At 36.3% G+C, this 24,989-nt stretch overlaps 1 protein-coding gene across 1 annotated transcript; it reads right to left on the reverse strand.

The window, feature by feature from the left end:
• Nucleotides 1-2,311: 2,311 nt before the first annotated feature.
• Nucleotides 2,312-24,611, reverse strand: LOC146390161 (butyrophilin subfamily 3 member A2-like). Its single transcript, XM_084920843.1, has 8 exons — nt 24,539-24,611; nt 24,147-24,297; nt 21,098-21,101; nt 16,622-16,952; nt 13,590-13,877; nt 13,386-13,490; nt 12,764-13,246; nt 2,312-2,331 (listed from the first exon to the last, which is right to left on the reverse strand). The coding sequence occupies exons 1-8, from the start codon at nt 24,609-24,611 to the stop codon at nt 2,312-2,314; spliced, it is 1,455 nt and encodes a 484-aa protein (XP_084776969.1).
• Between the last annotated feature and the right edge of the window lie 378 nt (nt 24,612-24,989).

Raw genomic sequence — 24,989 nt, forward strand, 5'->3', positions numbered from 1 at the left:
GGGCAAGCTGATGGCACAAGATGTAAGTACAACTCCTCCAGTTTCATATGCAAAAAAAATTATTGCGCTAGCTTATGTGGTTGCAGATCTACCGGGATTTAAAAATAGTTACGCAAAACGGAGCATGCCCGCTCCAACCAGCTTTAAAGGGTTAAAAACATGTTAAAAGGTTAAAAAAACTTGCTAATTCATGGTGTTTATGTTAATTCAGGTAAAATGGCTAAAATATGTGTTCAGACTCTTATTGTGAAAGGGTACGCTGCAGCGTGACTCCTGTGATCAGCCACACCCAATCGGGTTGTTCCTTCTTTTTTGATGCTGGAGAGGGAGAAATGTAGACAGTCCTTGCAGAGCTGCTGCTTAAACGAGTGAAAAAATATTAAAAACAAAGTCAGAAGTCTACATAAAGCCATTTTTGTACTCTGGAGAATGTATTTTTGTTTTTCTGACCTGTCCTTGCCTTGGTGACGTTGTGAACGTAACTGAACGGGACTTGGTGAGTTCAGAAATTGTATTTTATTTCATAAAAGAAATGTTTTGTTGTATTATATTGCTCATTTCATGCAAATGGAAAGCCAAGGTAGCAGATTTATGTTGTTTTATGTTAAAAACGGTGGATTGGTGCTTAACCAACACACAGGGTGCAGTTCAAAGGCCTCATTTACGGCTAAATAAACTGGAAAAAACTGACTTTTACTGTTATTTAAGGGCTACCCGTGTGTTGTTTTCAAATGTTTATGCATATTGCTTTGTTGTTATGGTAGGCCATTAAGGTTTGGATCGGGAAATGCCGAACTAGAATCCGCTGAGCGAGAAACAAGATGGCGAGCCACCCACGGACCCATTGAACTGTACCGAGCAGGAAAAGGGAAAACACCCCCTGCTGGACGTTGAGCTCTTTTGCTGAAAAAACTGGTAGGATTAATCCATGCACCTCTGCAAAAGAACAGCGGACTTTCAAAGCACTGGATAACCATTCAGAGCAATTCCAGGATTAATAGTTAAAGGACACAGAGACAACTTTCTTTTGTTTGTTTGTTTAAGGGATTCATTCAGCCTTTTGCTGAATTGTTTTCAGTTTTACATTTATTTATTTATTTTTGTAATTTATTTTGGTCAACCTTACATTTTAATGCTGTAATGGTGTTAATGGAAATCCAAATAATTTTGTTGGGTTAAAACCAAAATAAGAACTGGTTGAAATTTAAAGGTGAACCTAGATCAAGATTAAATTAAATCTTGGGCCTAAAGAACTAAACTTGACTTAAAATAACACAGTGTTAACTCAAATAGATTAAAGGATGAAGTTGAACTTAGCACTTGAAATAAATAAGACAATAACCTAGGTTGAAAATAACATCCTTTTAAAGCCAAATAAAAGGTTTTGAGATAAATAGGATAAATTAACAGAAATTACTGAACTAAAAAAGGAAAAGAAAATATCTCCTTTTCCTTAAATGTGATGTTGAATGTTTTATGTAATGTGTGTTAACTGTCTATTCTCTGTCTTTGCAAAATAACAAGCCGGCAATTTAAACTTATTTTCTGGTCTGTGGTCTTTATTACATGCTACACTCATTACTACTCTAGTAGTCGAGCCTAACTGGTCCTAGTATACTGTAACGACTCCAGAAGCGTTACACCTATTTATGCCAGTTTGTACCAGACTATATTGTGGTAGCACTGGAGCTGGGAAATACAATTAAGATCAGGGAACATTCCTGTTCTAGGTGAATTTCTAGATTGTACTTCGGATGAAAACTTGCCATGTGAATTCCCTCATTTCTGAAACTGAATGGCAAGAAGGTCATAACCAAGCCCAAAAGGACTCCTTCTTCAGCCTGGTGGCTCCCTTCACCTCTGCTGTCCATTTTTTTCCTTTTCATTCTCTTCATTCTTTTTCACAGGATGAACTGATGGGAGGTTGGAAGTTAAAACTACAGATCAATAAAACACAACCCACCAAATACACATTTAAAAAGTCTCTGTGTTACTAAATTTTTCTTTCAGTTCTCTTATTATTACTTTTCACTTTGGCACCTGTGACCTTTTTGTTACCCACATTTGCAGTTACGGCGACAAGATACCAGGATCCCATATCTTAACACTACTGACCTGATATGGGCGAACATGATCAGCTGGGAGCCTGGAGATGAACTGAATATCAAACTCATCAACAACTTTGGACAGTGTCATAAACTTCATGTGAATTCCCCAGAATGACTTTTTTAATTTATTAAAAATTTTCAGTCAATTTTACATTTTGTATTTTTGTTGAAATAATCTTTTGGGGATCTTCAAAAATTATTCCTTATTCCTTGAGGTACAGGACTAAAGGATAAAGATGAGGGTGGATACAGATCAGGAGTCACTGTGTCTTTTTAAGATGAAGTTACATGACTAAAACATCATGAGAGAAATTCTCACAAGAAAAAAAAGGGCTGGACTCTTATTGAAATTCTTCACACTGTTATTTTTCTTAACTCAAAAAAAGATTATTATTATTAAAAAATAATATATCACAGTAAGTACTCTCCAGTGGACTATTTACTATTTACATTAAATAAAAATATTTATTTCTTTATGTTTTTTGCCAACATATAACACAATTTCTAGAACAGAAATCACAGTAGTGGACTTTTGAAAATTATTGATGTCTGTTATTGTTGATACATTCATTTATTATTATCACTTCTTATTATTCATATACCAGAAAATAAGCCTAGTAATAGATTTGTAGATTTGGGGAGTTTTGTCTTTTGTTTCCCTTTTATTTTTGGTTGGAGAAGACTAGGGAACTAAGACTTTTGTTTGTTTTTTTGGCATTTCTCATTGCCAAAGCTAATAAACTTTTTGTTGAGCATTTTCAGTTACTGTGTTGCTTGGGTGTGGTTGGAGTGGGGAGTTGTGCCCCAAGGCCGGGGACGTAAGATGTGCAACAGTAGTAGCACATTCCTGAAAAGGACGATACTTGCTTCTTTGTTACAGGTTCTGGTATGTTTTGAATTTCTTCAACACACTTGGGTGAGACTAACTTGGCCTCAGATGTGATCACATGGACTTAAAACATGTCTGTAATGCAATAATGTAATGCATAATCATTTACGAGTGAATCATATTAAGTGTAGTCACTATGGATATCAGATGATTACAGGTGAAATCACCTGGAATGGAATAAGAAAACGAGTAAAATTCAAGTCCTGTACAACTGTACATGATGCAGTATTTGTCAATATACTTACTTGTTTTCAATATAGATTTTTCAATTTACGAACTTCAAAACATCCAAATTATTAAAAGACAAAGCAGCGCTGATGATAATTTGCACTAGGTCAGGCAAAACCACTGATCATTGCTTGGCTCTTAGATTGCATAACTCTGCTGATAAACAGATCATCTTACTATCTTGAGCCTATTAATTATTTACAGTCTGTTCATTTTAAAGAATGGACTACATCCAACACGTACATCACCCTCTCAGCTTAATATCAGTTTTTGACACAATGTTTTTAAAGGGGGTCTGCATTTAGATCTCTCAATTATTTTATATACTTTGTGCTGAGGCCTGCTATTTTTCTTAACAAATCAAGATGATGTTTTTGTTTTTATAAAAGACAAAAATCTGGAACTTTTAAATAATTTTAAATACACATTCATTTTTTTGTTGATGATGATGTATTAAGAACATGTCCCTGTGTGACATTATGCCTTGTTCACTAGTATTATCTAGAGTTCACTAACTGTAAAGTATAGCATCGCTGGCTTCCTGCCACTTTCGTCTTGTAATTGGAAGGTTGCCGGTTCGAGCCCCAGCTTGGACAGTCTCGGTCGTTGTGCCCTTGGGCAAGACACATCACCCATTGCCTACTGGTGGTGGTCAGAGGGCCCGGTGGCGCCAGTGCCCGGCAGGGCCCGCCCCAGGGTGGCTGTGGCTACAATGCCTGCCTGTGTGTGAATGGGTGGATGACGTGTAAAGCGCTTTGGCGTCCTTAGGGACTAAGTAAAGCGCTATACAAATACAGGCCATTTACTATCACAGATGACACGGTCTGAATTAAAAATGAGTAGGATTCAATTTATATATACTTATATATGTATATATATATATATATATATATATATATATATATATATATATATACTACTCAACAACTGTTGTTCAACTGGTTGCACACAATAGTGCAGACTGTTCACAAAGCTCAGGGATCTGGGACTTAACAGCCGTCTATGTGCATGGGTGTTGGACTTCCTCACTGGCAGAACTCAGGTGGTGAGGGTGGGTAGATGCGTCTCTAACAGCATCACCATCAACACAGGAGCACCTCAGGGATGTGTCCTCTCGCCACTGCTCTACTCCGTCTACACTTCAGACTGTGTGGCCACCCATGGCTCCAACACCATTGTGAAGTTTGCTGACGACACAGTGGTGTTGGGTGCCATCTCCAACAACGATGAGGCGGCCTACATGGATGAAGTGAAGAATCTGGCATCATGGTGCCAGGACAACCACCTCCAGCTGAACGTCGGCAAGACCAAGGAGCTGGCGGTGGACTTCAGAAGGGGTCAGCACAGAGACTACAAGCCCATTATCATCAATGGAGCTCCAGTGGAGAGGGTGCAGTCCTTCAAGTATCTTGGTGTCCACATCTCCTCAGACCTGACATGGGCTGCCCACATTCAGGTCCAGACCAAAAAGGCTAGGCAGCGCCTGTATCACCTACGACAACTGAGGAAGTTCAGGGTCTCTCCAAAGATCCTCAGGATTTTCTATACAGGCGCTGTGGAGAGCATCCTCACACAGAACATGACATCGTGGTTTGGGAACAGCTGTGTGAAGGACCAAAAAGCTCTCCAGAGAGTGATCCGTACAGCAGAACGCTGCTGCAGGATTGCTCTCCCCCCGCTTCAGGACACCTACACCAGGAGATGCCGGACTAGAGCAGCACAGATACTGAAGGACCCGTCCCATCCTGGCAACAAACTGTTCCAACTTCTGCAATCTGGTAGAAGGTTCCGCATCATCCGGGCAAGGACAGAGAGACTCAAGAGGAGCTTCTATCCCCAAGCCATCCGGGCCCTAAACACACACACCCGCCCTCTCACATCATCTATAATTGACTGAGACAGGACTCTCTTCCAGACACTAAACCCAGGCACAATGTACATTCCAAACTCCTTTAATTTTAAATATGTTTATATTGTCTATCCTGTAAAATAGTCAGATGTCTATTCATATTAATGTGCAGAATTCACCTGCTTGCTGCTACTACTGCACATTCACCCAATGTATATACTATATATATATATATATATAATGTTCTTCCTCTACCCCCCCCCCCAATTTTTGCACATGTCGAGGAGCGTGTCAGGCTACATTTCACTGTGTGTTATACTTGTATAACTATGCATGTGACAAATAAAGAACCTTGAACCTTGAACCTTGAACTTGAACCACATTAGGTAACAAATTAAATAAATTATCATTGGTGCAACATAAATGCTTTTAATTTAGAACAGTATCAGAGATTCAGTATCAGAAATTCTAAGAAATTTTAGTTAGAGCAAAAAAGAAATACATTTTTTTTAACTGAGTGCCTGACTCTGTCTTGTACACTATATCATCTGCTTCACTCGTATCCCTCAAGTCTCTTTCTCCAGATTGCTGGACTTTTCCATCAAACATCCCACAGACTGAAACACATACATCTGATAACGGGACATACGAATGCTACATTATAGAAATGAAAAAGGGATCTCATTCCACTGACATCTTCGTTTGTTTTCTATTGAGCATCACTGGTGCCTCCATGACAGCTCTCACTTTAGCAGTGAGGGAAACCTCCTCTTTGCTGGACCTACGCTGTTAACAGCAGAGTGACTATGAAGAGGCAGCAACAGATTTACTTGTGTGACATTAGTCCAACAGAAGAACATCTGTTTAAAGGGAATAGTCAAATTAGATACAGACGTGTTTAATATAAATGTTTATCTAATGTATGGAAAAATCGCAATACATTGACTTTTTCATTATAAACTGTGATGTCTAATACAGAGAAAAATCCTTCTCATGAGCAAGTGAATAACTCATAAAAATTTCTTGTCCATTACACAGTTGTCAAGAGTATTCACTAGTCCAACCAAAAAAATGTCAAAACTGAAACTGACGAAAGATGAAATGATGACAGTGGGGGATTCAGGAGAAACACCCATGAAAGCCAAATATGTATGAAATAATGTGTTTTCCATAATATAGGGTAAAAATGCATACATAACTGGTGTTTGTAATAAATCAATAATTGAAACTTCTGCATAAATGGATGTCATTTATTTCTTATCCTCAAATTCTAATGCTTTGTTTTGTCATCTGGTGTTTTGCAGTATGTTATGTAGTATGCAAAAACAAAACAAAAACAGTTCTATCGTGGCACATTTCCTTTATGTCTGAAAGTTCATACTTTCACTTCTGTTCCAGTTTTTCTTATCATGGGGCTGTCGATGCTTTCTATATCAATAATTACCATATACAAGATTACTTTTGTCGTGTTAAGATTTAAAGTCTTATAACAACCTATGCTGAAGCCTTTTGAATATTTTAGTGCAAGTTATTTAAAATTTCTTTGAGATAACATTAAAACAAACAAACCAACAACTAACTACTTACCTCACCCATTATCTCATTGCACTGTGTAAATCATTGATAGGTATCTACAGGGCCTGGCAGTGCTCTTAAAGTGTTCATTTCCTGGTCAGGTTTTAGCTGCACTCACTAAACTTTTTTGAAATGTATTTTTTTATTGTGCATACAATTCCTTTCTGAATTTCATTAATTTGTGCAAACATTTTGGATAATTTGTTGCCCCAACAAATTAACAAATTTGAGTATAAATATAAATAAACACAAAAGATCCAGAAGAACATTTAAATAACCTAAAAGGTTTTCCCAAACATTTACATTACTAGTATCATCATCATTATCATCAAAAACAAATATGTATTTTATGCCTATTGTAAAAACAAAAAATCATCAATAAACTCTTGGGTTAAAAATAGCAGACTTCTACACAGTAGAAGTACAAAAGTACAAAAGAGTACAAAAAAATAAAAAAAAGATGACAGCCCTAAATGCAGAAGCAATTTAAAAACAATGCACAGAATAATATGAAACCAATATTAAAGTCACATGTTGCATGTAGCCCATCCTTTAAAATGAACAGATTATCTGTAAACAATCAACAGCCTCCAAATATGAAATTGATCTGTTTATCAGCAGTTTCATGCACTGAAATTCGTTTTTTATTGCAAGTAATGCCTCACAATGTTCCTAATGCAAATGTTCAAATAGCGCAGAGTTCACATAGAATCGCGTTTTCTCATTCAAAACAGAGTCATATTTAATTAAGAAGTGAACTTTAACAGTGTTGCCAGTTAACAGTTTGGTGTCATAAAATAATTCATCTGCAATCTACAAAGCAAGCAATAAACAGTGGGCCTGCCCTGGCTGTGCAAACTATCATGAGGAGCACTGCTTAGCAAAATGTTATTTGTCTTTTAACAGTTTGCAGGAACTACAATGTGAGATTATACAGCACTTGTATTTTACTTCTATTTTCAGTGGTTTCCATTCCAGGTGATTTTACCTTTAATCATTTGAAATCCAAAGTAACTACAGGATATATGATTCACTAATAATAAATGACGATAATGAAGTATATTACAAATAAGCAGAGATAGGCAGTAACGCGTTACTGTAATCCGATTACTTTTTTCAGGTAACGAGTAAAGTAAGGGATTACTATTGCAAAAACGGTAATTAGATTACCGTTACTTTCCCGTAGGAACGCTGCGTTACTGCGTTACTAAAACTGTGATTTTTTTTGCGAGAATGTCTCATGACAGTGATGTAAGCAAGTGTGACGTTCGTGACAACAGCTGTGTGCAGATCAACAGTGGATCATACGGTATATCGAGTGCGGGAGAGAGTATGAGCGTGCAGCGTTTAAAGAATGGAAGTACTGACCTTACTTTGAGTTTGATTCCATAAAAAGTGACAAAAACATTAGTGTCCGTTGTGCGTCATTTTACAGCGAAAAAACCCCCTAAACTTCCAAGCAAGCACCGAGTGCACTACGACGTAATGGGAAACTCACAGAGAAACTCTTCAACTGACCGCTGCGGCACACCTGCACCAGGGTAAACCTCCGCCGACCCTACTCCTGCTTTACAGGTGAAAATAGAGCAAAAGGACCGCTAGTCTTTGACTTTATTTATTTTCTGCTGTGTTTTACTTGCATCTATTTGAAAGAGTGAGTGTAAACACACACACACACAAAAAAATGTGTGTTGGAATGTGCAGAAAATAGGTTTAAATATTAAACAAATTTCTTCCAGTCAGAGAATGTTGCATATTTTTGCTTGATGCATAAAGTTAAAAGATTTCTTTCTAAAAGAAGAAAAAGTAGAATTGGGCTGAAAGATCTATTGCTTTATCACCTATTCAGGTTGTAAATCGTGTTTTTAAAAAGTAACTAAGTAACTAAGTAATTAATTACTTTTGAAAATAAGTAATCAGTAAAGTAACAGGATTACTTTTTTGGGGAAGTAATCAGTAATTAGTTACTGATTACTTTTTTCAAGTAACTTGACCAACACTGCAAATAAGGTCATGTGATCATAGCTGAGGACAATTCACCAAGTTTGCTTGGGAGAGAGCAATTCATAACATACCAAAAAATTGTTACAGCTTCTACTATCACACTCCTACTTTAACTGCTGTTGAGCTTAATATATACAAGTATCTATTTACAAACAAACTGGCAACTTGCAATAATGCAAAGCACACAATTTAGTCCACTCCACTCACTAACAGAGTTTCAGATCAGAGTCCTAACTATGTGTAGGAGCTGTTGCTGCAGCTGAAAAGGCCACAATGGATTCCGCTGCCTGTTGCTGAGGAAGCAGAAGAGAACAACTGTGTGGCTGTGCTAAATGGGGAATGCTGGAGCAGATGCGACTGCTTGAGCAGCAGCCTAGTGGCAGAGCTCCTTGCTGACATTGATATACCAGCTTCACTCACAGCTATGCAACAGTTTTCCACTGATGCTGACAAACTTTGAAAGAAAAACCTGCCATGTTTGCTGAAACATGTTTTCCCCATTTTGCTAAATGGACCTATATCACGTCTAAAAAGGGACAGTGGTTGAACTGTTTCACTAAAGACTGCTGCAGGTGAGATGGACGCACCTGTACAGCATCTGCAATAATGCCTCACCAGTGTAAAAGTCTGTGCTGTTGGCATTAGTGGTTGTTGTTGTTTGTGATGTTGAGCTGGCAGCGGGAGAGCTGCAGCCAGGTGTGCACAGCAACCGTGTGTATAGTGCGTGTGTATTAATAAAATGTGATGAAAAACATTAAAGTGTCGTCAGGTCCGCCGTGGTTTGTTACAGCTTCACTACTTCCACAAAAGGTCTGCCAGCCTTGCCTTTTTTGTGCAACACTGAAATCTAGAGAGGCACGCCATCACCCCAAACAACACACCCACCTCTGATAAACCATTTGAATATGTCATGCTTGATTATTTTATTGTTTCTGTATAAATTCAGTTTATTTTCAGTCAACTTTAAAATGTTTATATCTAGAGAATATACCACAGGTAAGATTTAAGAAACATAGTACATTAAAATAAAAAAAAAACAAAATAAAAAACAGATCCAGTTTACTGAAAGTTCTCTAGACATCCAAAGTCTCCGTAAACATGCACATAAATAATTTTGATGAATAAACCTTCATTGTTTAAACATGAGCTAATGTTTGGTCTTCCTTTTCTTTTGTCTTCTTTACATATAAACATAATAGAAACACAATATATTAAAAATAGATTATGATACATTATAATAGTTTTTTTTTTAAGTCCAGTCAGAGCATTATCATTCCCAACACGTAACAAACAGACGATTTGTCACGCCCCTAGGTGTCTCATAGTAACACAAAAGGTACCCTTCATGTCCTTATGGAATACTGTGGGTTCTCTATTGAATCCAATACAAAGTCACTCGCGGCGATAGGACATGCTTAGAATGTTTTAAACGTAAAACACATTTATAAATGCTTTCAAACACGCTCCCATACCTCCCAATACATAATATACTGACAGTTTGTCACAGTTGTCGCTGTTTTATGTATTGGGATGAGAATGTGTTTGTCCAGTTTGACACAAGATTATTTTCCCTTCGTTTTGCTACAACTGTATGCTTCATTATAATAGAAGTAGTACACATATGTGCTACCATTACACAAAGAACTAATACTATTTATTGTCCTTTGAAACAGGAGCAAAAAATAAGCAAAAGAATACTCCTGAAAAAAGAAGAGAAAAAAAATCGGTCCTTAATAAACAAAACACAAACAGAAAATGGCAATAAGGAGGAAAACTAACTCAACATTGTGTCATGTCACACCATCCAGTATTTGTGATTAGAGAAAGATATTTTATGTATTTGCTTGTTTTTATCAGCTTGTAACAGACTGTTTTTCACAACTTCTCTACAGTTTCTGACACTAAAAACTCCTGTACGCTGCCCATAAACACACATGAATGACTGAATTGTGTTATCACCCTCTCAGTTGAAGGTACTTCATTTACATTAAAGGCTAAGTAGAAATCACTGTAAGTAGTTTTCTATTTTTTCTGTTTTTGTTGTTACATTTTGTTTTCACCTTCTTCGACCTTCTTCCTATTATTGTCTACCTGTCAATGTGTGTGTGATCTCTGTATTTAATACATTTACAGTTATGGCACTCAGATCCACATGATCGCCACCTTTACCTGGTGTGGTTGAGCCTAACCTGCCCTGGAGCTCTGAACACCATTTGCAGATCACCATCATCTTAAACACTGAACAAAACCACAACCTACAATAATGCTTTCTAAACATTTGAATACTTACTTTCTAAATAAAAGTGAAAATTTCATGAATATTAAAATCAATCAATCAATCAATTTGAGTCAATCCATAGATCATTTCCTGTGTGTTATCCCCCCCCCCCCCCCCCCCACTCTCTCTCCCCCCAACCCAACTGCCTACTGTCTGCACTGCCCTTTCCAATTAAAGCGTTATCGTATATTCTTCCCAGAAAAGGAGTCAAAGGCAATGAATCTGAGGTTGAACAAGAAGTTGCATAACCTTTCTTTTGATAATCACTTAAAATGGGACCCTTTCCTCAATAAGTTATATGAATTTATTTTATCAAGCTTAAGCCATCAGGACACATTTGAATAATTAAGATACAAAAAAATTAAAAAAGTGAGTACGTCTTGTTTATACATATCAAAGAACCATTCATTTGAATTTGTAAAATGCTCACATACACAAGAATAAGTAACCAATGTCACACTGAAATGTACAACATAACATTTATAAAAACAACATGGAAAAACCACGAAAAAGCATTAAAAGACTAAAAGTCATCAACAGGCAAACTATTTGTACACACATTCACAAAAACAATATTTTAACTGCCTTTTCATATGAGCATACCTTACAATTTAATTTATCCCACTTCTATCTATTATTCTGTGTTAGTTGTAGTAAAGAGCTTTGCTATCAGGTTCCAGTGCACAGATCACACTTCCATCACTGATTTATACCTTGGTTAATGTCATCCTGAGAACTCACATGTTGACATGGTGGATAAATTACTCTTAGGAGCACGTCCAAGGTGACAGCTCCACAGAAAGTATCATTGACTTCATCTCAGTTCAACTTGAAAGATTTGAACTGAAGGTAACTGTTTCGTAGTTGGCTTCAATTCTAAAAGGTGATGCCCCTACAACTTTTAGCTGTTGGGAAGTCAGCTCTCAGATGAGAGGTGAAGTGTTTTCATGAAAAAGAAATCCAGTTGACTTCAACCTAATGTTTAAGACTACCACAACCTGGATGACCAAGAACATACCCTGATATCTCAAATTAACTCCTAACAGTAAGTAGAATATTAAAAAATAAATAAATAAAACAAAACATTGCTCAGCACTTGTTTGCTGACGGGACACAGCAGTACTTGTCACAGCATCTTTTCCGTCAAATTCATAACCACTGGTTTAGCTGATGTTAAAAATTGACTTTCACCACATTTTCTCAACAACTACTTCACCACTTTTGGAATTAATCCCACTGATCAGTAATAATGCTTACAAATACTCATATATTCATATCTCAGGACCGTAGCATCATAATTTAAATATTAAATGAATATTAAATTGAATTAAATCATTGCTTTTAATAAATACAAACTGTATTTATGGAATTAGTCATATTCTAGATTGACCTAAAACACTAAAATAGAATCTGCTTTAATTTCTTTAATGCTTACATGGACTTTCTTCGGTTAGCTATAAGAACATTTAAAATTGTATGTCCCATCTCACTTTTAGGTCTGCTGATCAAGAGCAGTTATTACAGTTTAGTTATTACAAAATGCTAACTGGCTCTTTCAGCCAACTGGGCGTTCTCAGATGAAGCTTCAAAACTTCAGAACAGCCTCTATTGCCAAACCAGGTCATCTACCTCACTAACAGTATTCAAATCCCAATTGAAAATATATCTATATATTCTCACTGTGCTTTTAAATTTCATATTATTTTTAATTTACAGTATAAGTTACACTACTGTGTCTTTTAAACAATTTTTTTTGCCCCGCCTAATAATTTTGAAATTTCTATTATTTTTTGGCAGATTCTCAAACTTCGATTGGATCTCATTTCTCTTACTCTCTATCTCATTCATTTGTCTTTTCATTAGCACCAAGTGGTTCTCCAGTTCATCTTTCTGTTGTGTCATTCTAGAAATCTCATCATTTATAGTCTTTATTAGCTTGTCTGTATTAAATCCAAACTGTTGATTATTTTGTTTTACCTTATCTATTTCCCCTTTGACATCGATCATGATTTCTTTTAGTTTGAAGTATCTCTTTGCTTTATCTCCCTTTGCTGCAGCATCATTTTCAACCAATCTAATCTTCTCCTCATTCTCCGTAGCCAGTCTTTCTGCCTCCTTTGTTTGGCTGTTAAATTGTTCTTTCTGCTCCTCTATTTGAGTCAAAATCTCCTTTAGAATATCATTCATCTTCTGTACTGCATTCTTTTGTTTTTCCTCACACACTTTTAACTCTTCATTAAGTTTTCCATTTTTGTTGCCCAAATCTTCCAGCAAAGACTGACATTCTGTGGTAGGAGTAACTTGAGTTTTCGTCTCTGTGGAAAAAAATTAAAAAATTTAAATTTAAAATGAAACATATACATTTTTTACATGTATTTAGTTCAAAATGCCACAATTTCACAGACTTTGACATGAAATAAATGTATAAATAAATCAAATATATTACTGACTCACTGTTTTTCCACATAAAAATAGCGACTGCAAGAACAAATATGAGGCAGAAAATCACATTAAAGGTGACAGGAACAACACAGCTTACAGGAACCATGAAGAAATCATCTGAAACAAAAGAAAACAATTATATTTTAAAAGCACAACAAACCTTCATTTCCTTTAAAGGGATTATATTTATGTAATTATTATTTTTTTTATTCTAACCTGGAACATATATGTGTGTCTCTCTGCTCTGGTTGATGTTTTTCTGTTGGACTCTGCAGGTGATGTTGTTGTTTTTTCTCTTTTCTACAGTCACTCTGCTGCTGACAGTATAGAGGTCATTAGGACCTCTGAGTGCTTGCATAGGTCCAGCAGAGAGGAGGTTTCCCTCACCGTCCATCCATATTACTTCAGGCTCTGGATACCAGCCTGCAGACTTACAGTCCAGCATCACTCCACTGCTCGCTTTATCAAGTCCTGCTAACTTGGCACCAGGTTGGGAGGAAGCACCTGATGACAAAAAGAGATATTTCATCAATGACTCATCTGATACTTAAACTAAATCAATGATGCTTTTGTTTTCCATAAATCATTATTTACAGAAATAATCTCTGGCACATGTTGGTAGCAGTTCAAAGTACATATTTAAACTTTTGTGTAACCACATAGTTAAACTAAAATAGGTTTACCTCAAGAGAATGAACATCCTCATCATGTATTGTCAGCGTTTTTTTGGTCTGTTTAAATGCTTTCTCGCGATTATTTTCATGTTGGCCTGAAATCAAATATCTCCATCTGCTGATACTGCAGCTTATTGCAACTGAATGAAAGTACATTTCAAGCTTTGGAGAGGCAAACTGTGAAACGGACATGGTGGATTGGCAAGTATATTACACACTCTATTTTGCTGTGATACTGGGCTGAAGTGTTGTCTCTAGTGTAGTAATTTGTACATTTGGTTTGAGTGAGAAAGAACCGTTAAAAACATTGACTCAGCACAATAACCTCTATCAAATAATGTTCTTAATTGTTCTTAATGTGACCCCATTCATAGTGTTTTTAATTCTTAGAGTCAGTTAAAGTACTGTATCATTCCTTTTAATATTTTTAATTACTTTGTTTTTTATTCTGACTGCTTTTAGTTATTTATTTTACTCCGTGTTAACTTGCTGTGCATCACTTGTCCATGTCTCCAATGTTTAATATGCTATACACATAAACTGCCTTAACTTTGGCTGCCAATTTCAGTAATTTTGATCTTATGCCTCTCTCTCCTGCATTTCATTTTTCTTTCCTTTGCACTAGGTAGCTCTCCAGCTTAATTTTTACTTTCTGTCATTCTAGTAACCTCACCAGTAATTATCTGTATGAGTTTGTCTGAATTCCTTTAAAGTTTTGGGGTCTTTTGTCTCATCTTATACGGTTCCCCTTTGATTTCAGTCAAGATTTCTTTTAGTCCTAAGTATTGCTTTTCTACTTCTCATTCTCGCCAGCCACTGTTTCTGTGATTGGTTTTATTTTTTGACATATTGTTCTTCCTACTTCTGTCAAAATATCAAACATCTGTGCTGTATTGTTTCATTTTCCTAAACATACTTCTAACTCCTCTTCAAGGTGTCCCTTTTTGTCATCAAAAGCTACTCACACACTGATCATTTTTCACTGACTTCAGTGACTTACTTCACTTTAGCTTTTATTTGCTGGTTTAAGCAATAAAAGTATCTCAGTGCCCACGTTACATACTTGGGCACTAAAATACATTAATGTGCTTAAATGTGTCATCATTACAGCACACTAGTTGAGTTGTGACAAGCTGTAAGTGAGACATCTGTCAGGCAATGTCCATAAACCTATGGAGGACCACAAGAGCCACACACATTGAAATAAAGACTTTGGTGCTTAAATAATGAATTGTAGAATAAATTCATTTTCGAATTCCACATTAAAAAATGTTTTTTCAAAATGTTTTTTAAAATGCCGATTCCACTCCTCATTTCAAAATCCTGTTCCCTGTTCCGTCACGGATTAGCTCAGGGATAAACATTTGGATTAGCAACTTTATTTTAAAAATCCGGCTGCAATGCAAATTAGCCACACCATAGGATGTAAGGAGCTCTCTGATTCACTGGACAGACACAGGCTGACTGCCTGGATTTTTCTATGCTGCCGTTTGTGCTCATAGCTTGGCCCTGCCCATATTGAAAAGAAATAGTAAAAACTTATAAAAGACTTACATGAGACGTGGCCTACTTCCTATAGTGAATCATATAAGGCTTATATGATTTACTCATGAAAGTGGCCAGTTTCTCATTACTTTCATATATTGTTTTAGTAAGTATCCAAAACATACAAGTTTCATTTATATGATTTTTCAAGGGATCGTATATCTGTTTTCACTCTTGTATGCTTTTCATACAAGTTTCACACAAGACAGATACAAACTTTATAAGATTTATATATATCTTTTCCATATGGTTGCTAAGAAGCGCGTGTGCTTGAACAAAGGCCGTTCAGCCTCGGAATTTACACTCAGCTAGACACAGATATGTGAAGAATGAAGGGACCCTGCAGTGAAATGGAGATCGAACCTCTCACTGTGCACCTCTTTACTCAATCTGACCACCTGTTGAAGGTAACATGCTAATATGGCTAACGCTAGCATCACCACATGTAACCCCGTTATTTTAAGGTCATCTTAGCTTATGGAAATGTTACGTTGCAGTTGTACGAGCTAGCTAGGTGTTTTGTAAGCTGTTGTGCTCTTCACAAATAAAGCTTGAAGCAGCTCAGACTATTAGAACCAGCACTGAGCCCTGTTACATTTATACAGTGTTAGAGCAATGGCTGCAATCTACAGCCTTTAAACTAGCGATTAAAGTGCTGACAGTAAACTCGTCAGTTCAGATGTTACCACATTACTTTGTGAAACTTAAGAGAGCAGGAAAGGGAAATGGATTTTAAACTGAGGAGTGGAATCACCATTTGAAGTTGTCTTTTAAAAAACATGTTGAAAATCAGGTTTTTAATGTGGAATTCGAAAATGAATTTGCAAATGCAGAATTTATTCTACAATTTATTATTTAGGCACAGAATTATTTATTTTGATTTGCGGGGCTCTTGTGGTCCTCCATATAAACCCAGTCTGTGATTGCAATAATACAAAAGAACACCAAGACAGCAGTAATTTGATAAAGCAGCAATTCAAAACCTACTCATAGCTCATTAAGAAGATATAGCAGAGTTTATTTACTTACCAACTAGAAGCTCAACAAAATATTCTTTACTTTGTTGAGGAATGTAGCATCTGTATCTTCCACTATCAGAGACTTTCACTTTGGACAGCTTCAGTGAAACATCTCCGTCCTTTAGCTTATCGTTAGACAGTGACACTCTTCCCTTGTAGGCTGCGTTTTGGTCAGTCTGAAGCTCCTGTCCATTGTGCCGCACAAACACAAATCGGGGGTTTAGGTCAGGTTTTCCCCACTCGATTGTCATCTGAACAGCATCCACAGGAGGTTCCAGCTGGCACGGCAAAACAACGTCGTCACCATCCACTGCTATTAATGGCTGAGAAGGACTGATCTCCTGTGAATGTCCTGGGAAAAAGTAACTTTATTTTAAATTAACTTCAAAATGTGCTTGCTGTCCTGTTTAATAGGTTATTTTATTTGATGAATAAAAATAGTGGGTGGAGTCAGCAGTTATGCAGTTTGACAGTTTTCTTTCTTTCTGTTTCCAAGAATCACACCTTAACAGTTAAATTGAATACTTGCTGATATATGTGTAAATGCTACCTATGCAAATGAGTGTCAGGAGAAGTACAATTGCAGTGTGTTGGAAAAGCAAAGCATTGATTCTTCTGAGCAGAGGCTTAAGAAATAGTCCTTCCATGATGAATGGTCCTGGGGTGATAAAAATTCAAAGAATCACATGTATCACATTTTAGCAAATGTTTTTGAATTATTGTTATTCACAACAGAAGACAATACCATTCGAAAAAAAGAGTATTTATTTAAACAAAATTGACCATTTTGCGGCATAAACTCTGCAAATATAATTGCTATATCAAGGATAAGAGTTTTACATGTAGTCCTCCTGACCTCCTGAATTTTTTTTCCTTTTTTATTAATCATTTGTAAAAAAGTGTCAGAATATAATGAAACATAGCACCAACAATTTAACAATCTTTAATAAACTCAATGAAAAAACAAAAACTTAAATACCTGTAGGTCTGTGATCGTTCTCAGTAAATACCTGTACACTTATCAAAACAACCCTTCTCCACTTGGTAAGCTATGTTCAAAATCCTCAAGCTGGTTTGTACTTTGATCCCAACCACATAAAAAAAGGTGGTGTGTGTGTGTGTGTGTGTGTGTGTAAAAAAAAGAGGTAGTGTTTAATATATGCAATTCAACATGGATGCATGGATACTACAGACATATCATCTCTAATTCATCCTTACAATTTGCTAAAGAAAGGAAACTTTAGACAATTACGTACATTAAAAAAGATGACATGGTGTGTGTGTGGTTTTACTTACTACTGATTTTTTTATTGTTTTATTGTTTCAGAAAAAACTGACTGGATAATATTTAATCCAAGATACTTTTAGATAGATAATATAAAACGATTTGTACTTTGAACACACAGATTTATGTGCAAACCATGGACATAAAGGCTTGAATATACTGTGCACTGAGGCTTTTGTTGTTCAACTGCAATTATAATCGTACAAGTTTTCATTGATTTTAATCGTTAACGAACTTGCATTTATATAACACTTCAGCTCTGTCGACTACTGAAGAGACATATTGTGTTTTTATTATTATCATTTGATGGAACACTTTTATTTACAAATAAATATGTGGAACAGAAAACATACCGACATTTGCAGACACCTTGTTTTATTACACTTACATCCCAGTAGCACAGCAGACAGTTTAAAGCCTTAAGTTAAAATGACTACCACTCATATATTTAAATTTGTTATGTTTACAGCATGTGTTGCTTAAAAGGCAAAATTCAGATAGCAGCATCAGAAATAGTGATGTGTCATTTGTGAACAAGCTGGCTCTTAAGAGACAATTCTTTGTAGCAAACAACAAGAGTCAAATCTTCAGTTGCTTCTCCTCTACTTTGCTGAGAATCCATGCAGGCCAACCGCAACTGCAGGACTCTATTTTGCAAAGACAGACTTGGGTCATACAATTATATCAAAGATTGTAAGAGGAGAGACTTTCTAAATCAGTGAGTGTAGTGGTTTGAGACGGAGACGCAAAATTGAAAAAACAAGTAACAATAGAAAAGGAGCAAGATCTGCTTTCCAATGTTACTGGAGACTGCAAAGCTGAGTGCAGAATTAGTAAAAATTTGGAGCCTGCTAAAATGATACCCCCTTTTTTTAAATTTTCATTACAAAAGATTTCTAACTTTTGGTCCACACCTTACATCACGTGTACCATGCTCTTGTAGTAGCAAATGCAAAAAATAAGTCTTTTATAAAAGACTAAGCACACACACACACACACACACACTATCCACTCATATTTGCTAAATTAGGTTTTACAGCTCAGAATGTATAAATAGTCCTTAGGGAGTCATAAGAACCAGCTCCTTTAAGTTAGCCAAGCCAAAAGAGTTCTGAAAAGAGCTGGACCTCCTATCACTTATCAGAAATAGGTTCGCACACAAACAGAACACTTCTATTTTGTGTATGTAGAAAAAGTTTCAGAGTTAAAATTAAGTTTCAATTCCACTCTGTTTCAATAACTTGAAGACACTTAAATGTTGTCAAAAATGTCAAAGGTTCAAAGTACTACTCATTAAGCAATTTAATATTTTCTATTTTTATTTAACTATTCACTAAATTTCTATTGTCCTGTCACATGAACTGCAGATCCTCAGGGTATTGCTATTTGATAACTACTTGGAAACCTGAGCTTTTCAGATTTTGGATGAATTTAACAAAGATTAATTTTCTGTTCCCCTTTTCTTTCTTTTTACTCCACCTATGTGACATGCTGCTCTGACTGGTCATGACATTACCTCTATATTCTATATACAGTGGCTTGCAAAAGTATTCGGCCCCTTGAACTTTCCCACATTTTGTCACATTACAGCCACAAACATGAATCAATTTTATTGGAATTCCGCGTAAAAGACCAACACAAAGTGGTGTACACGTGAGAAATGGAACGAAAATCATACATGATTCCAAACATTTTTTACAAATAAATAACTGAAAAGTGGGGTGTGCGTAATTATTTAGCCCCCTTTGGTCTGAGTGCAGTCAGTTGCCCATAGACATTGCCTGATGAGTGCTAATGACTAAATAGAGTGCACCTGTGTGTAATCTAATGTCAGTACAAATACAGCTGCTCTGTGACAGCCTCAGAGGTTGTCTAACAGAATATTGGGAGCAACAACACCATGAAGTCCAAAGAACACAGCAGACAGGTCAGGGATGAAGTTATTGAGAAATTTAAAGCAGGCTTAGGCTACAAAAAGATTTCCCAAGCCTTGAACATCCCACGGAGCACTGTTCAAGCGATCATTCAGAAATGGAAGGAGTATGGCACAACTGTAAACCTACCAAGACAAGGCCGTCCACCTAAACTCACAGGCCGAACAAGGAGAGCGCTGATCAGAAATGCAGCCAAGAGGCCCATGGTGACTCTGGACGAGCTGCAGAGATCTACAGCTCAGGTGGGGGAATCTGTCCATAGGACAACTATTAGTTGTGCACTGCACAAAGTTGGCCTTTATGGAAGAGTGGCAAGAAGAAAGCCATTGTTAAAAGAAAACCACAAAAAGTCCCGTTTGCAGTTTGCCACAAGCCATGTGGGGGACACAGCAAACATGTGAAGAAGGTGCTCTGGTCAGATGAGACCAAAATGGAACTTTTTGGCCAAAATGCGAAACGCTGTGTGTGGCGGAAAACTAACACTGCACATCACTCTGAACACACCATCCCCACTGTCAACTATGGTGGTGGCAGCATCATGCTCTGGGGGTGCTTCTCTTCAGCAGGGACAGGGAAGCTGGTCAGAGTTGATGGGAAGATGGATGGAGCCAAATACAGGGCAATCTTGGAAGAAAACCTCTTGGAGTCTGCAAAAGATTTGAGACTGGGCCGGAGGTTCACCTTCCAGCAGGACAACAACCCTAAACATAAAGCCAGGGCAACAATGGAATGGTTTAAAACAAAACATATCCATGTGTTAGAATGGCCCAGTCAAAGTCCAGCTCTAAATCCAATCAAGAATCTGTGGCAAGATCTGAAAACTGCTGTTCACAAACGCTGTCCATCTAATCTGACTGAGCTGGAGCTGTTTTGCAAAGAAGAATGGGCAAGAATTTCAGTCTCTAGATGTGCAAAGCTGGTAGAGACATACCCTAAAAGACTGGCAGCTGTAATTGCAGCAAAAGGTGGTTCTACAAAGTATTGATTCAGGGGGCTGAATAATTGCGCACACCCCACTTTGCAGTTATTTATTTGTAAAAAATGTTTGGAATCATGTATGATTTTCGTTCCACTTCTCAAGTTCCACTTCTCAAGGGGCCTACTTTTGCAAGCCACTGTAAGTAAACACTAAACAGCCATCTCAGAGGTAAACAATATGAAAAGCCCTGACAGAAAGTTATTATTGCTCAAGCAAGTTCAAAGACTCTAAATGTGCACTTCAGTTTTTATTTTGAAGTAGAGGAATAAAGATAAGGTTGTAACTTACATTTCTGCAAGGAAAAAGCAAAAAGAAATGCAAGCACATGCAGAAACCTGTAACACACAATAGATTACACCACTAAAATCATAAAACTTGAAACATTTTGTATATAACTTTATAATTGTAAAGTTGTATACAAATCATCCGTTCTAAAAATTTCAGCATGGGTTAAATTTTTTCTTTATTGCATTCGATAAAAAACACTGTTTTAAAATAGACTTGGTCTTTAGTGTTTTGGCTACAAAACCTTGTTGATTTATTTATGTATTTTTCATTTGTACAAGCAAAAAATGTTAAATAAGAAATATTTTGCGCATATAAAAATATATAAAATATAAAATGCCACCAAAACAAAAACTGTGACAACTTTTTTTTTTTTAGTACAGTTTGCATACCTGTTTTGTTAAAACAAGCAGCGTGACTTGCACTGTCAACAGTCGGAAGTGCTGAGAAGTGGAAGGAATAAAAAGAAAAAGCATTGTACTTTGCTCCTGGTCATCTCTTATCAGAAAAGGTGTCAGATTATAATTCACACCTTTCCATCCTATCTGCTAGTGGAGGGTTGGGGAACTCTGGGCCTTGAGGGCCGGTGTCCTACAGGTTTTAGATGGGTGCTTGATCCAACACAGCTGCTTCAAATGGCCAAATGACCTCCTCAACGTGTCTTGAAGTTCTCCAGAGGCCTGATAATTAACTAATAATTTGATTCAGGTGTGTTGACCCAGGGTGAGATCTAAAACCTGAAGGACACTGGCCCTTGAGGCCTGGAGTTCCCCCACCCCTTTGCTAGAGCTTTTACATATTTGCTCTGACATCATGAAGTCTCTTCAGAGAGACTTTAGAATTCAGAATTCTGGCTTTTAACAAAAACATATCATAAATTAAGGTAAGTTTTGTTTGTTAATTTTATCTTTTAACTACACAGTTTACATTACATTAAACTATCACATCTGCATGGAAATGTGCTATATATGTACTATTCTTACATAATACCAAATAAACGCTGTGAAATGACAAAAAATATAGACTTAAAGGGCATGGAAAAAATGGAAAAAGGAAAAAACTACTAGAAACATTTTTTTATTAATTCAATTTCGACCCCAAAAAACAAACAGTACTTTTTCCCCAGAAATGTTATTTTTTTACAACAAATAATTCTGTTTTAGGTTTTTTGTGTGTGTGTGTGTGTGTGTGTGTGTGTGTGTGTGTGTGTGTGTGTGTGTGTGTATGTTTTTTTTTTTTCAAGTTTACATTTGCATGGATATGCACTTGAGCAGATATAAGGTTTAATCACACTGCATTTTTTTTTCTCTCGTTTCATTAAGCTGCTTCTGGTTAAATTTTAAAAAAAAAAAAAAAAAAAAAAAAAAAAAAAAATAGTTGACATTGCTTCATTTCACTTAAATTTAAGTGAAAATAAGCTTCTGCGTCCACTAACAGTAAGCATTGATTCATTGCTTCATAATTCTTGAATTTATCTGTTCTTTATTTTTTTAAGCAATTTCCATGATTTGCCAGGGAAAAAAACAAAAAGGGTTTTTTGGACGTGTAAAAGATGGCTCTTAAATAATTTTGAATGCAATTGTTCCATTTTTATTTTATATAATGTTTGCATATATGTAAAAAGACACACATGGTAAAGAACATGAACAACTATGTGAACTTAGATTTGCATCATTTGTGGTTTGCTTTATTTTCTTTAATAATCTTGAATATTTACATACACATTAAATGGCACTCATCTTTTTTTCCCCATTATGTCCATATCTTTCCATATTTTATTCTCTTTTACACTCAAATTGGGTTATATGTTGATAAATGAATTTTGTCAGCTTAGTCACACCTAAAGGTTGGTCAGTGTAGTTAACCCTTTAAGACCTACCATAGAACCAAATCCGCCAGAGCTTATATTATATTTTTACATGCTGTGGAGCCATTTTTGGGAGCTTTTCAAGTTGCTATACATCAATACAACCATTACAGCCTAAATTTTAATAATATGCATGCATTAAGTGCATAGTAATTACATAAATTGCAAAAACGTGCAATAAACTACAAAAAAATTGAAAATCGTTTTTGTTTTGTTTTGAAATTTAAGAGGCTTATCCCTCAAAACTGTAAATACAAAAAAGTTGCACAAATTAGTTTCCCACCACAGGAAATTTATTTTGAGTGTCTTCATAGCTTTATTTTTGAAATACACCAATTTCTATACACTGCAGGAAAAACGAAAATAAATATTATAGTGCAAATTTGCAAAAAAGCAGCATATGCATCAAAATAAACTATTTCCAGCAGTGCAATATGAGTCCTAAGCATCCAAGAAATGACACAGAAAGTCATAAAGTCAAACATAACTTTTAAAAACACCAGTATAAGCTCATGAGGCCACGATGGTAAAAAACTACATTTCCGCGAAAATGACGTCACTTCCGGTTTCGGGCAGGACATGGCGGACATGCGATAGTTCACGCTGATGGACGTAGGAAGTGTTATGAACAGCTGATCGGATCGACAAAGCGTGTTTCTGGAATATTATGTTTTTGTTGCTGCAAGTGCTTTTTATTCAGTTTTTGCAAAGCTATATGTGGAAGGAAACTGTGACCTAGGACAAGCTGATGGCATAAGATGTAAGTAGAACTCCTCCGGTTTCATATGCAAAAGAAATTATTGCGCTAGCTTACGTGGTTGCTGAACTACAGGGATTTAAAAATAGTTACGCAAAACGGAGCGTGCCCGCTCCGACCAGCTTTAAAGGGTTAATATCTGACCTCTCTAGGGATGGTTGTGTAGTGGTACCAATTATAATATCCACTGATATTCATCAGAGCAAAGAGCTTCTTGAGATCTGATTCTTTTCAGATTTGACTACTCTCCTTTATGTATATCATGCTTTATGTGCTCCAGCGACTGCTCTATTTTCAGGATTTGTCTTTCACAATTCCTCTTTTTCTCATCCAGTGACCATTGAGCATGTAAAAGGTTTTGTTTTTCTGTTAATAATGCTTCTGTTTTTTCAGATGTATCTTTTTGTGTTAGTTGCATCTCCACTAACTGAAGCTGCTCTTTGTTTTTCTGGAGTTGCTCCTTCACGTCATCAAGTTCATCCTCTAATTGTTTTTTCTGGTTCTCCAGTTCCTTTTTTAGTTCCTTCAGTGCATCAGCAGCACCAGCAGCATCACCCTTCTCAGTGTCAGAAACAAAACCTGTCGAAACCAGACATATCAGTGAGTTATGCAATTATGCAATATTCTCTAGTAAGGAATATTGCAGTACTGTAGATCATCTCTGATAGCATTTTATTCCACAATGAAACATCTTAAACATTTTGGTTTAATTACAAGAGCATTTAATATGCCCACTACACTTACTTAAAATTTATGGTCATCAATATACTTGTTTTAAATTGAAATAAGTAGTTTTAACGATAAGTGAGCTGAGACTTACGTCTATATATCGACATGGCATTGGTTGTAACACCACCCAAAATCAGTCCAGCAGCGCCAAACAGCAGAGCCATAGTAATGCAGGGGTTTAAAGTGTTACTGGATTCCCAATTTTTTACTGGTGAAAGGGAGAATCAAATACTGAAGCAAGGTCCAACATAACGTAAAAGCACAAGACAAATAACATCATCTTTCATCTACTATGAATTTAATAAAAAATGAATAAAAGTCTAGCAGAGAAATTAACAGAAATAAACAATGATTTTGCTTTTTGAGGTTTTATAAGATTATTTATGTGTGTGTGTATATACTACATATACACTTCCAGCCTTCTCATTCGGCTTTTGTTCTTTATTTTTACTACTTTCTAGATTGTAAATACATACTGAAGACATGAGCCACGATATATGGTAAAATGGTAAATGGCCTGTATTTGTATAGCGCTTTACTTA

The sequence above is a fragment of the Perissodus microlepis genome, chromosome 3, assembly GCF_051167445.1.
Source record: "Perissodus microlepis isolate ML-2025 ecotype Zambia chromosome 3, ASM5116744v1, whole genome shotgun sequence".
Classification (NCBI taxonomy): Eukaryota; Metazoa; Chordata; class Actinopteri; order Cichliformes; family Cichlidae; genus Perissodus; species Perissodus microlepis.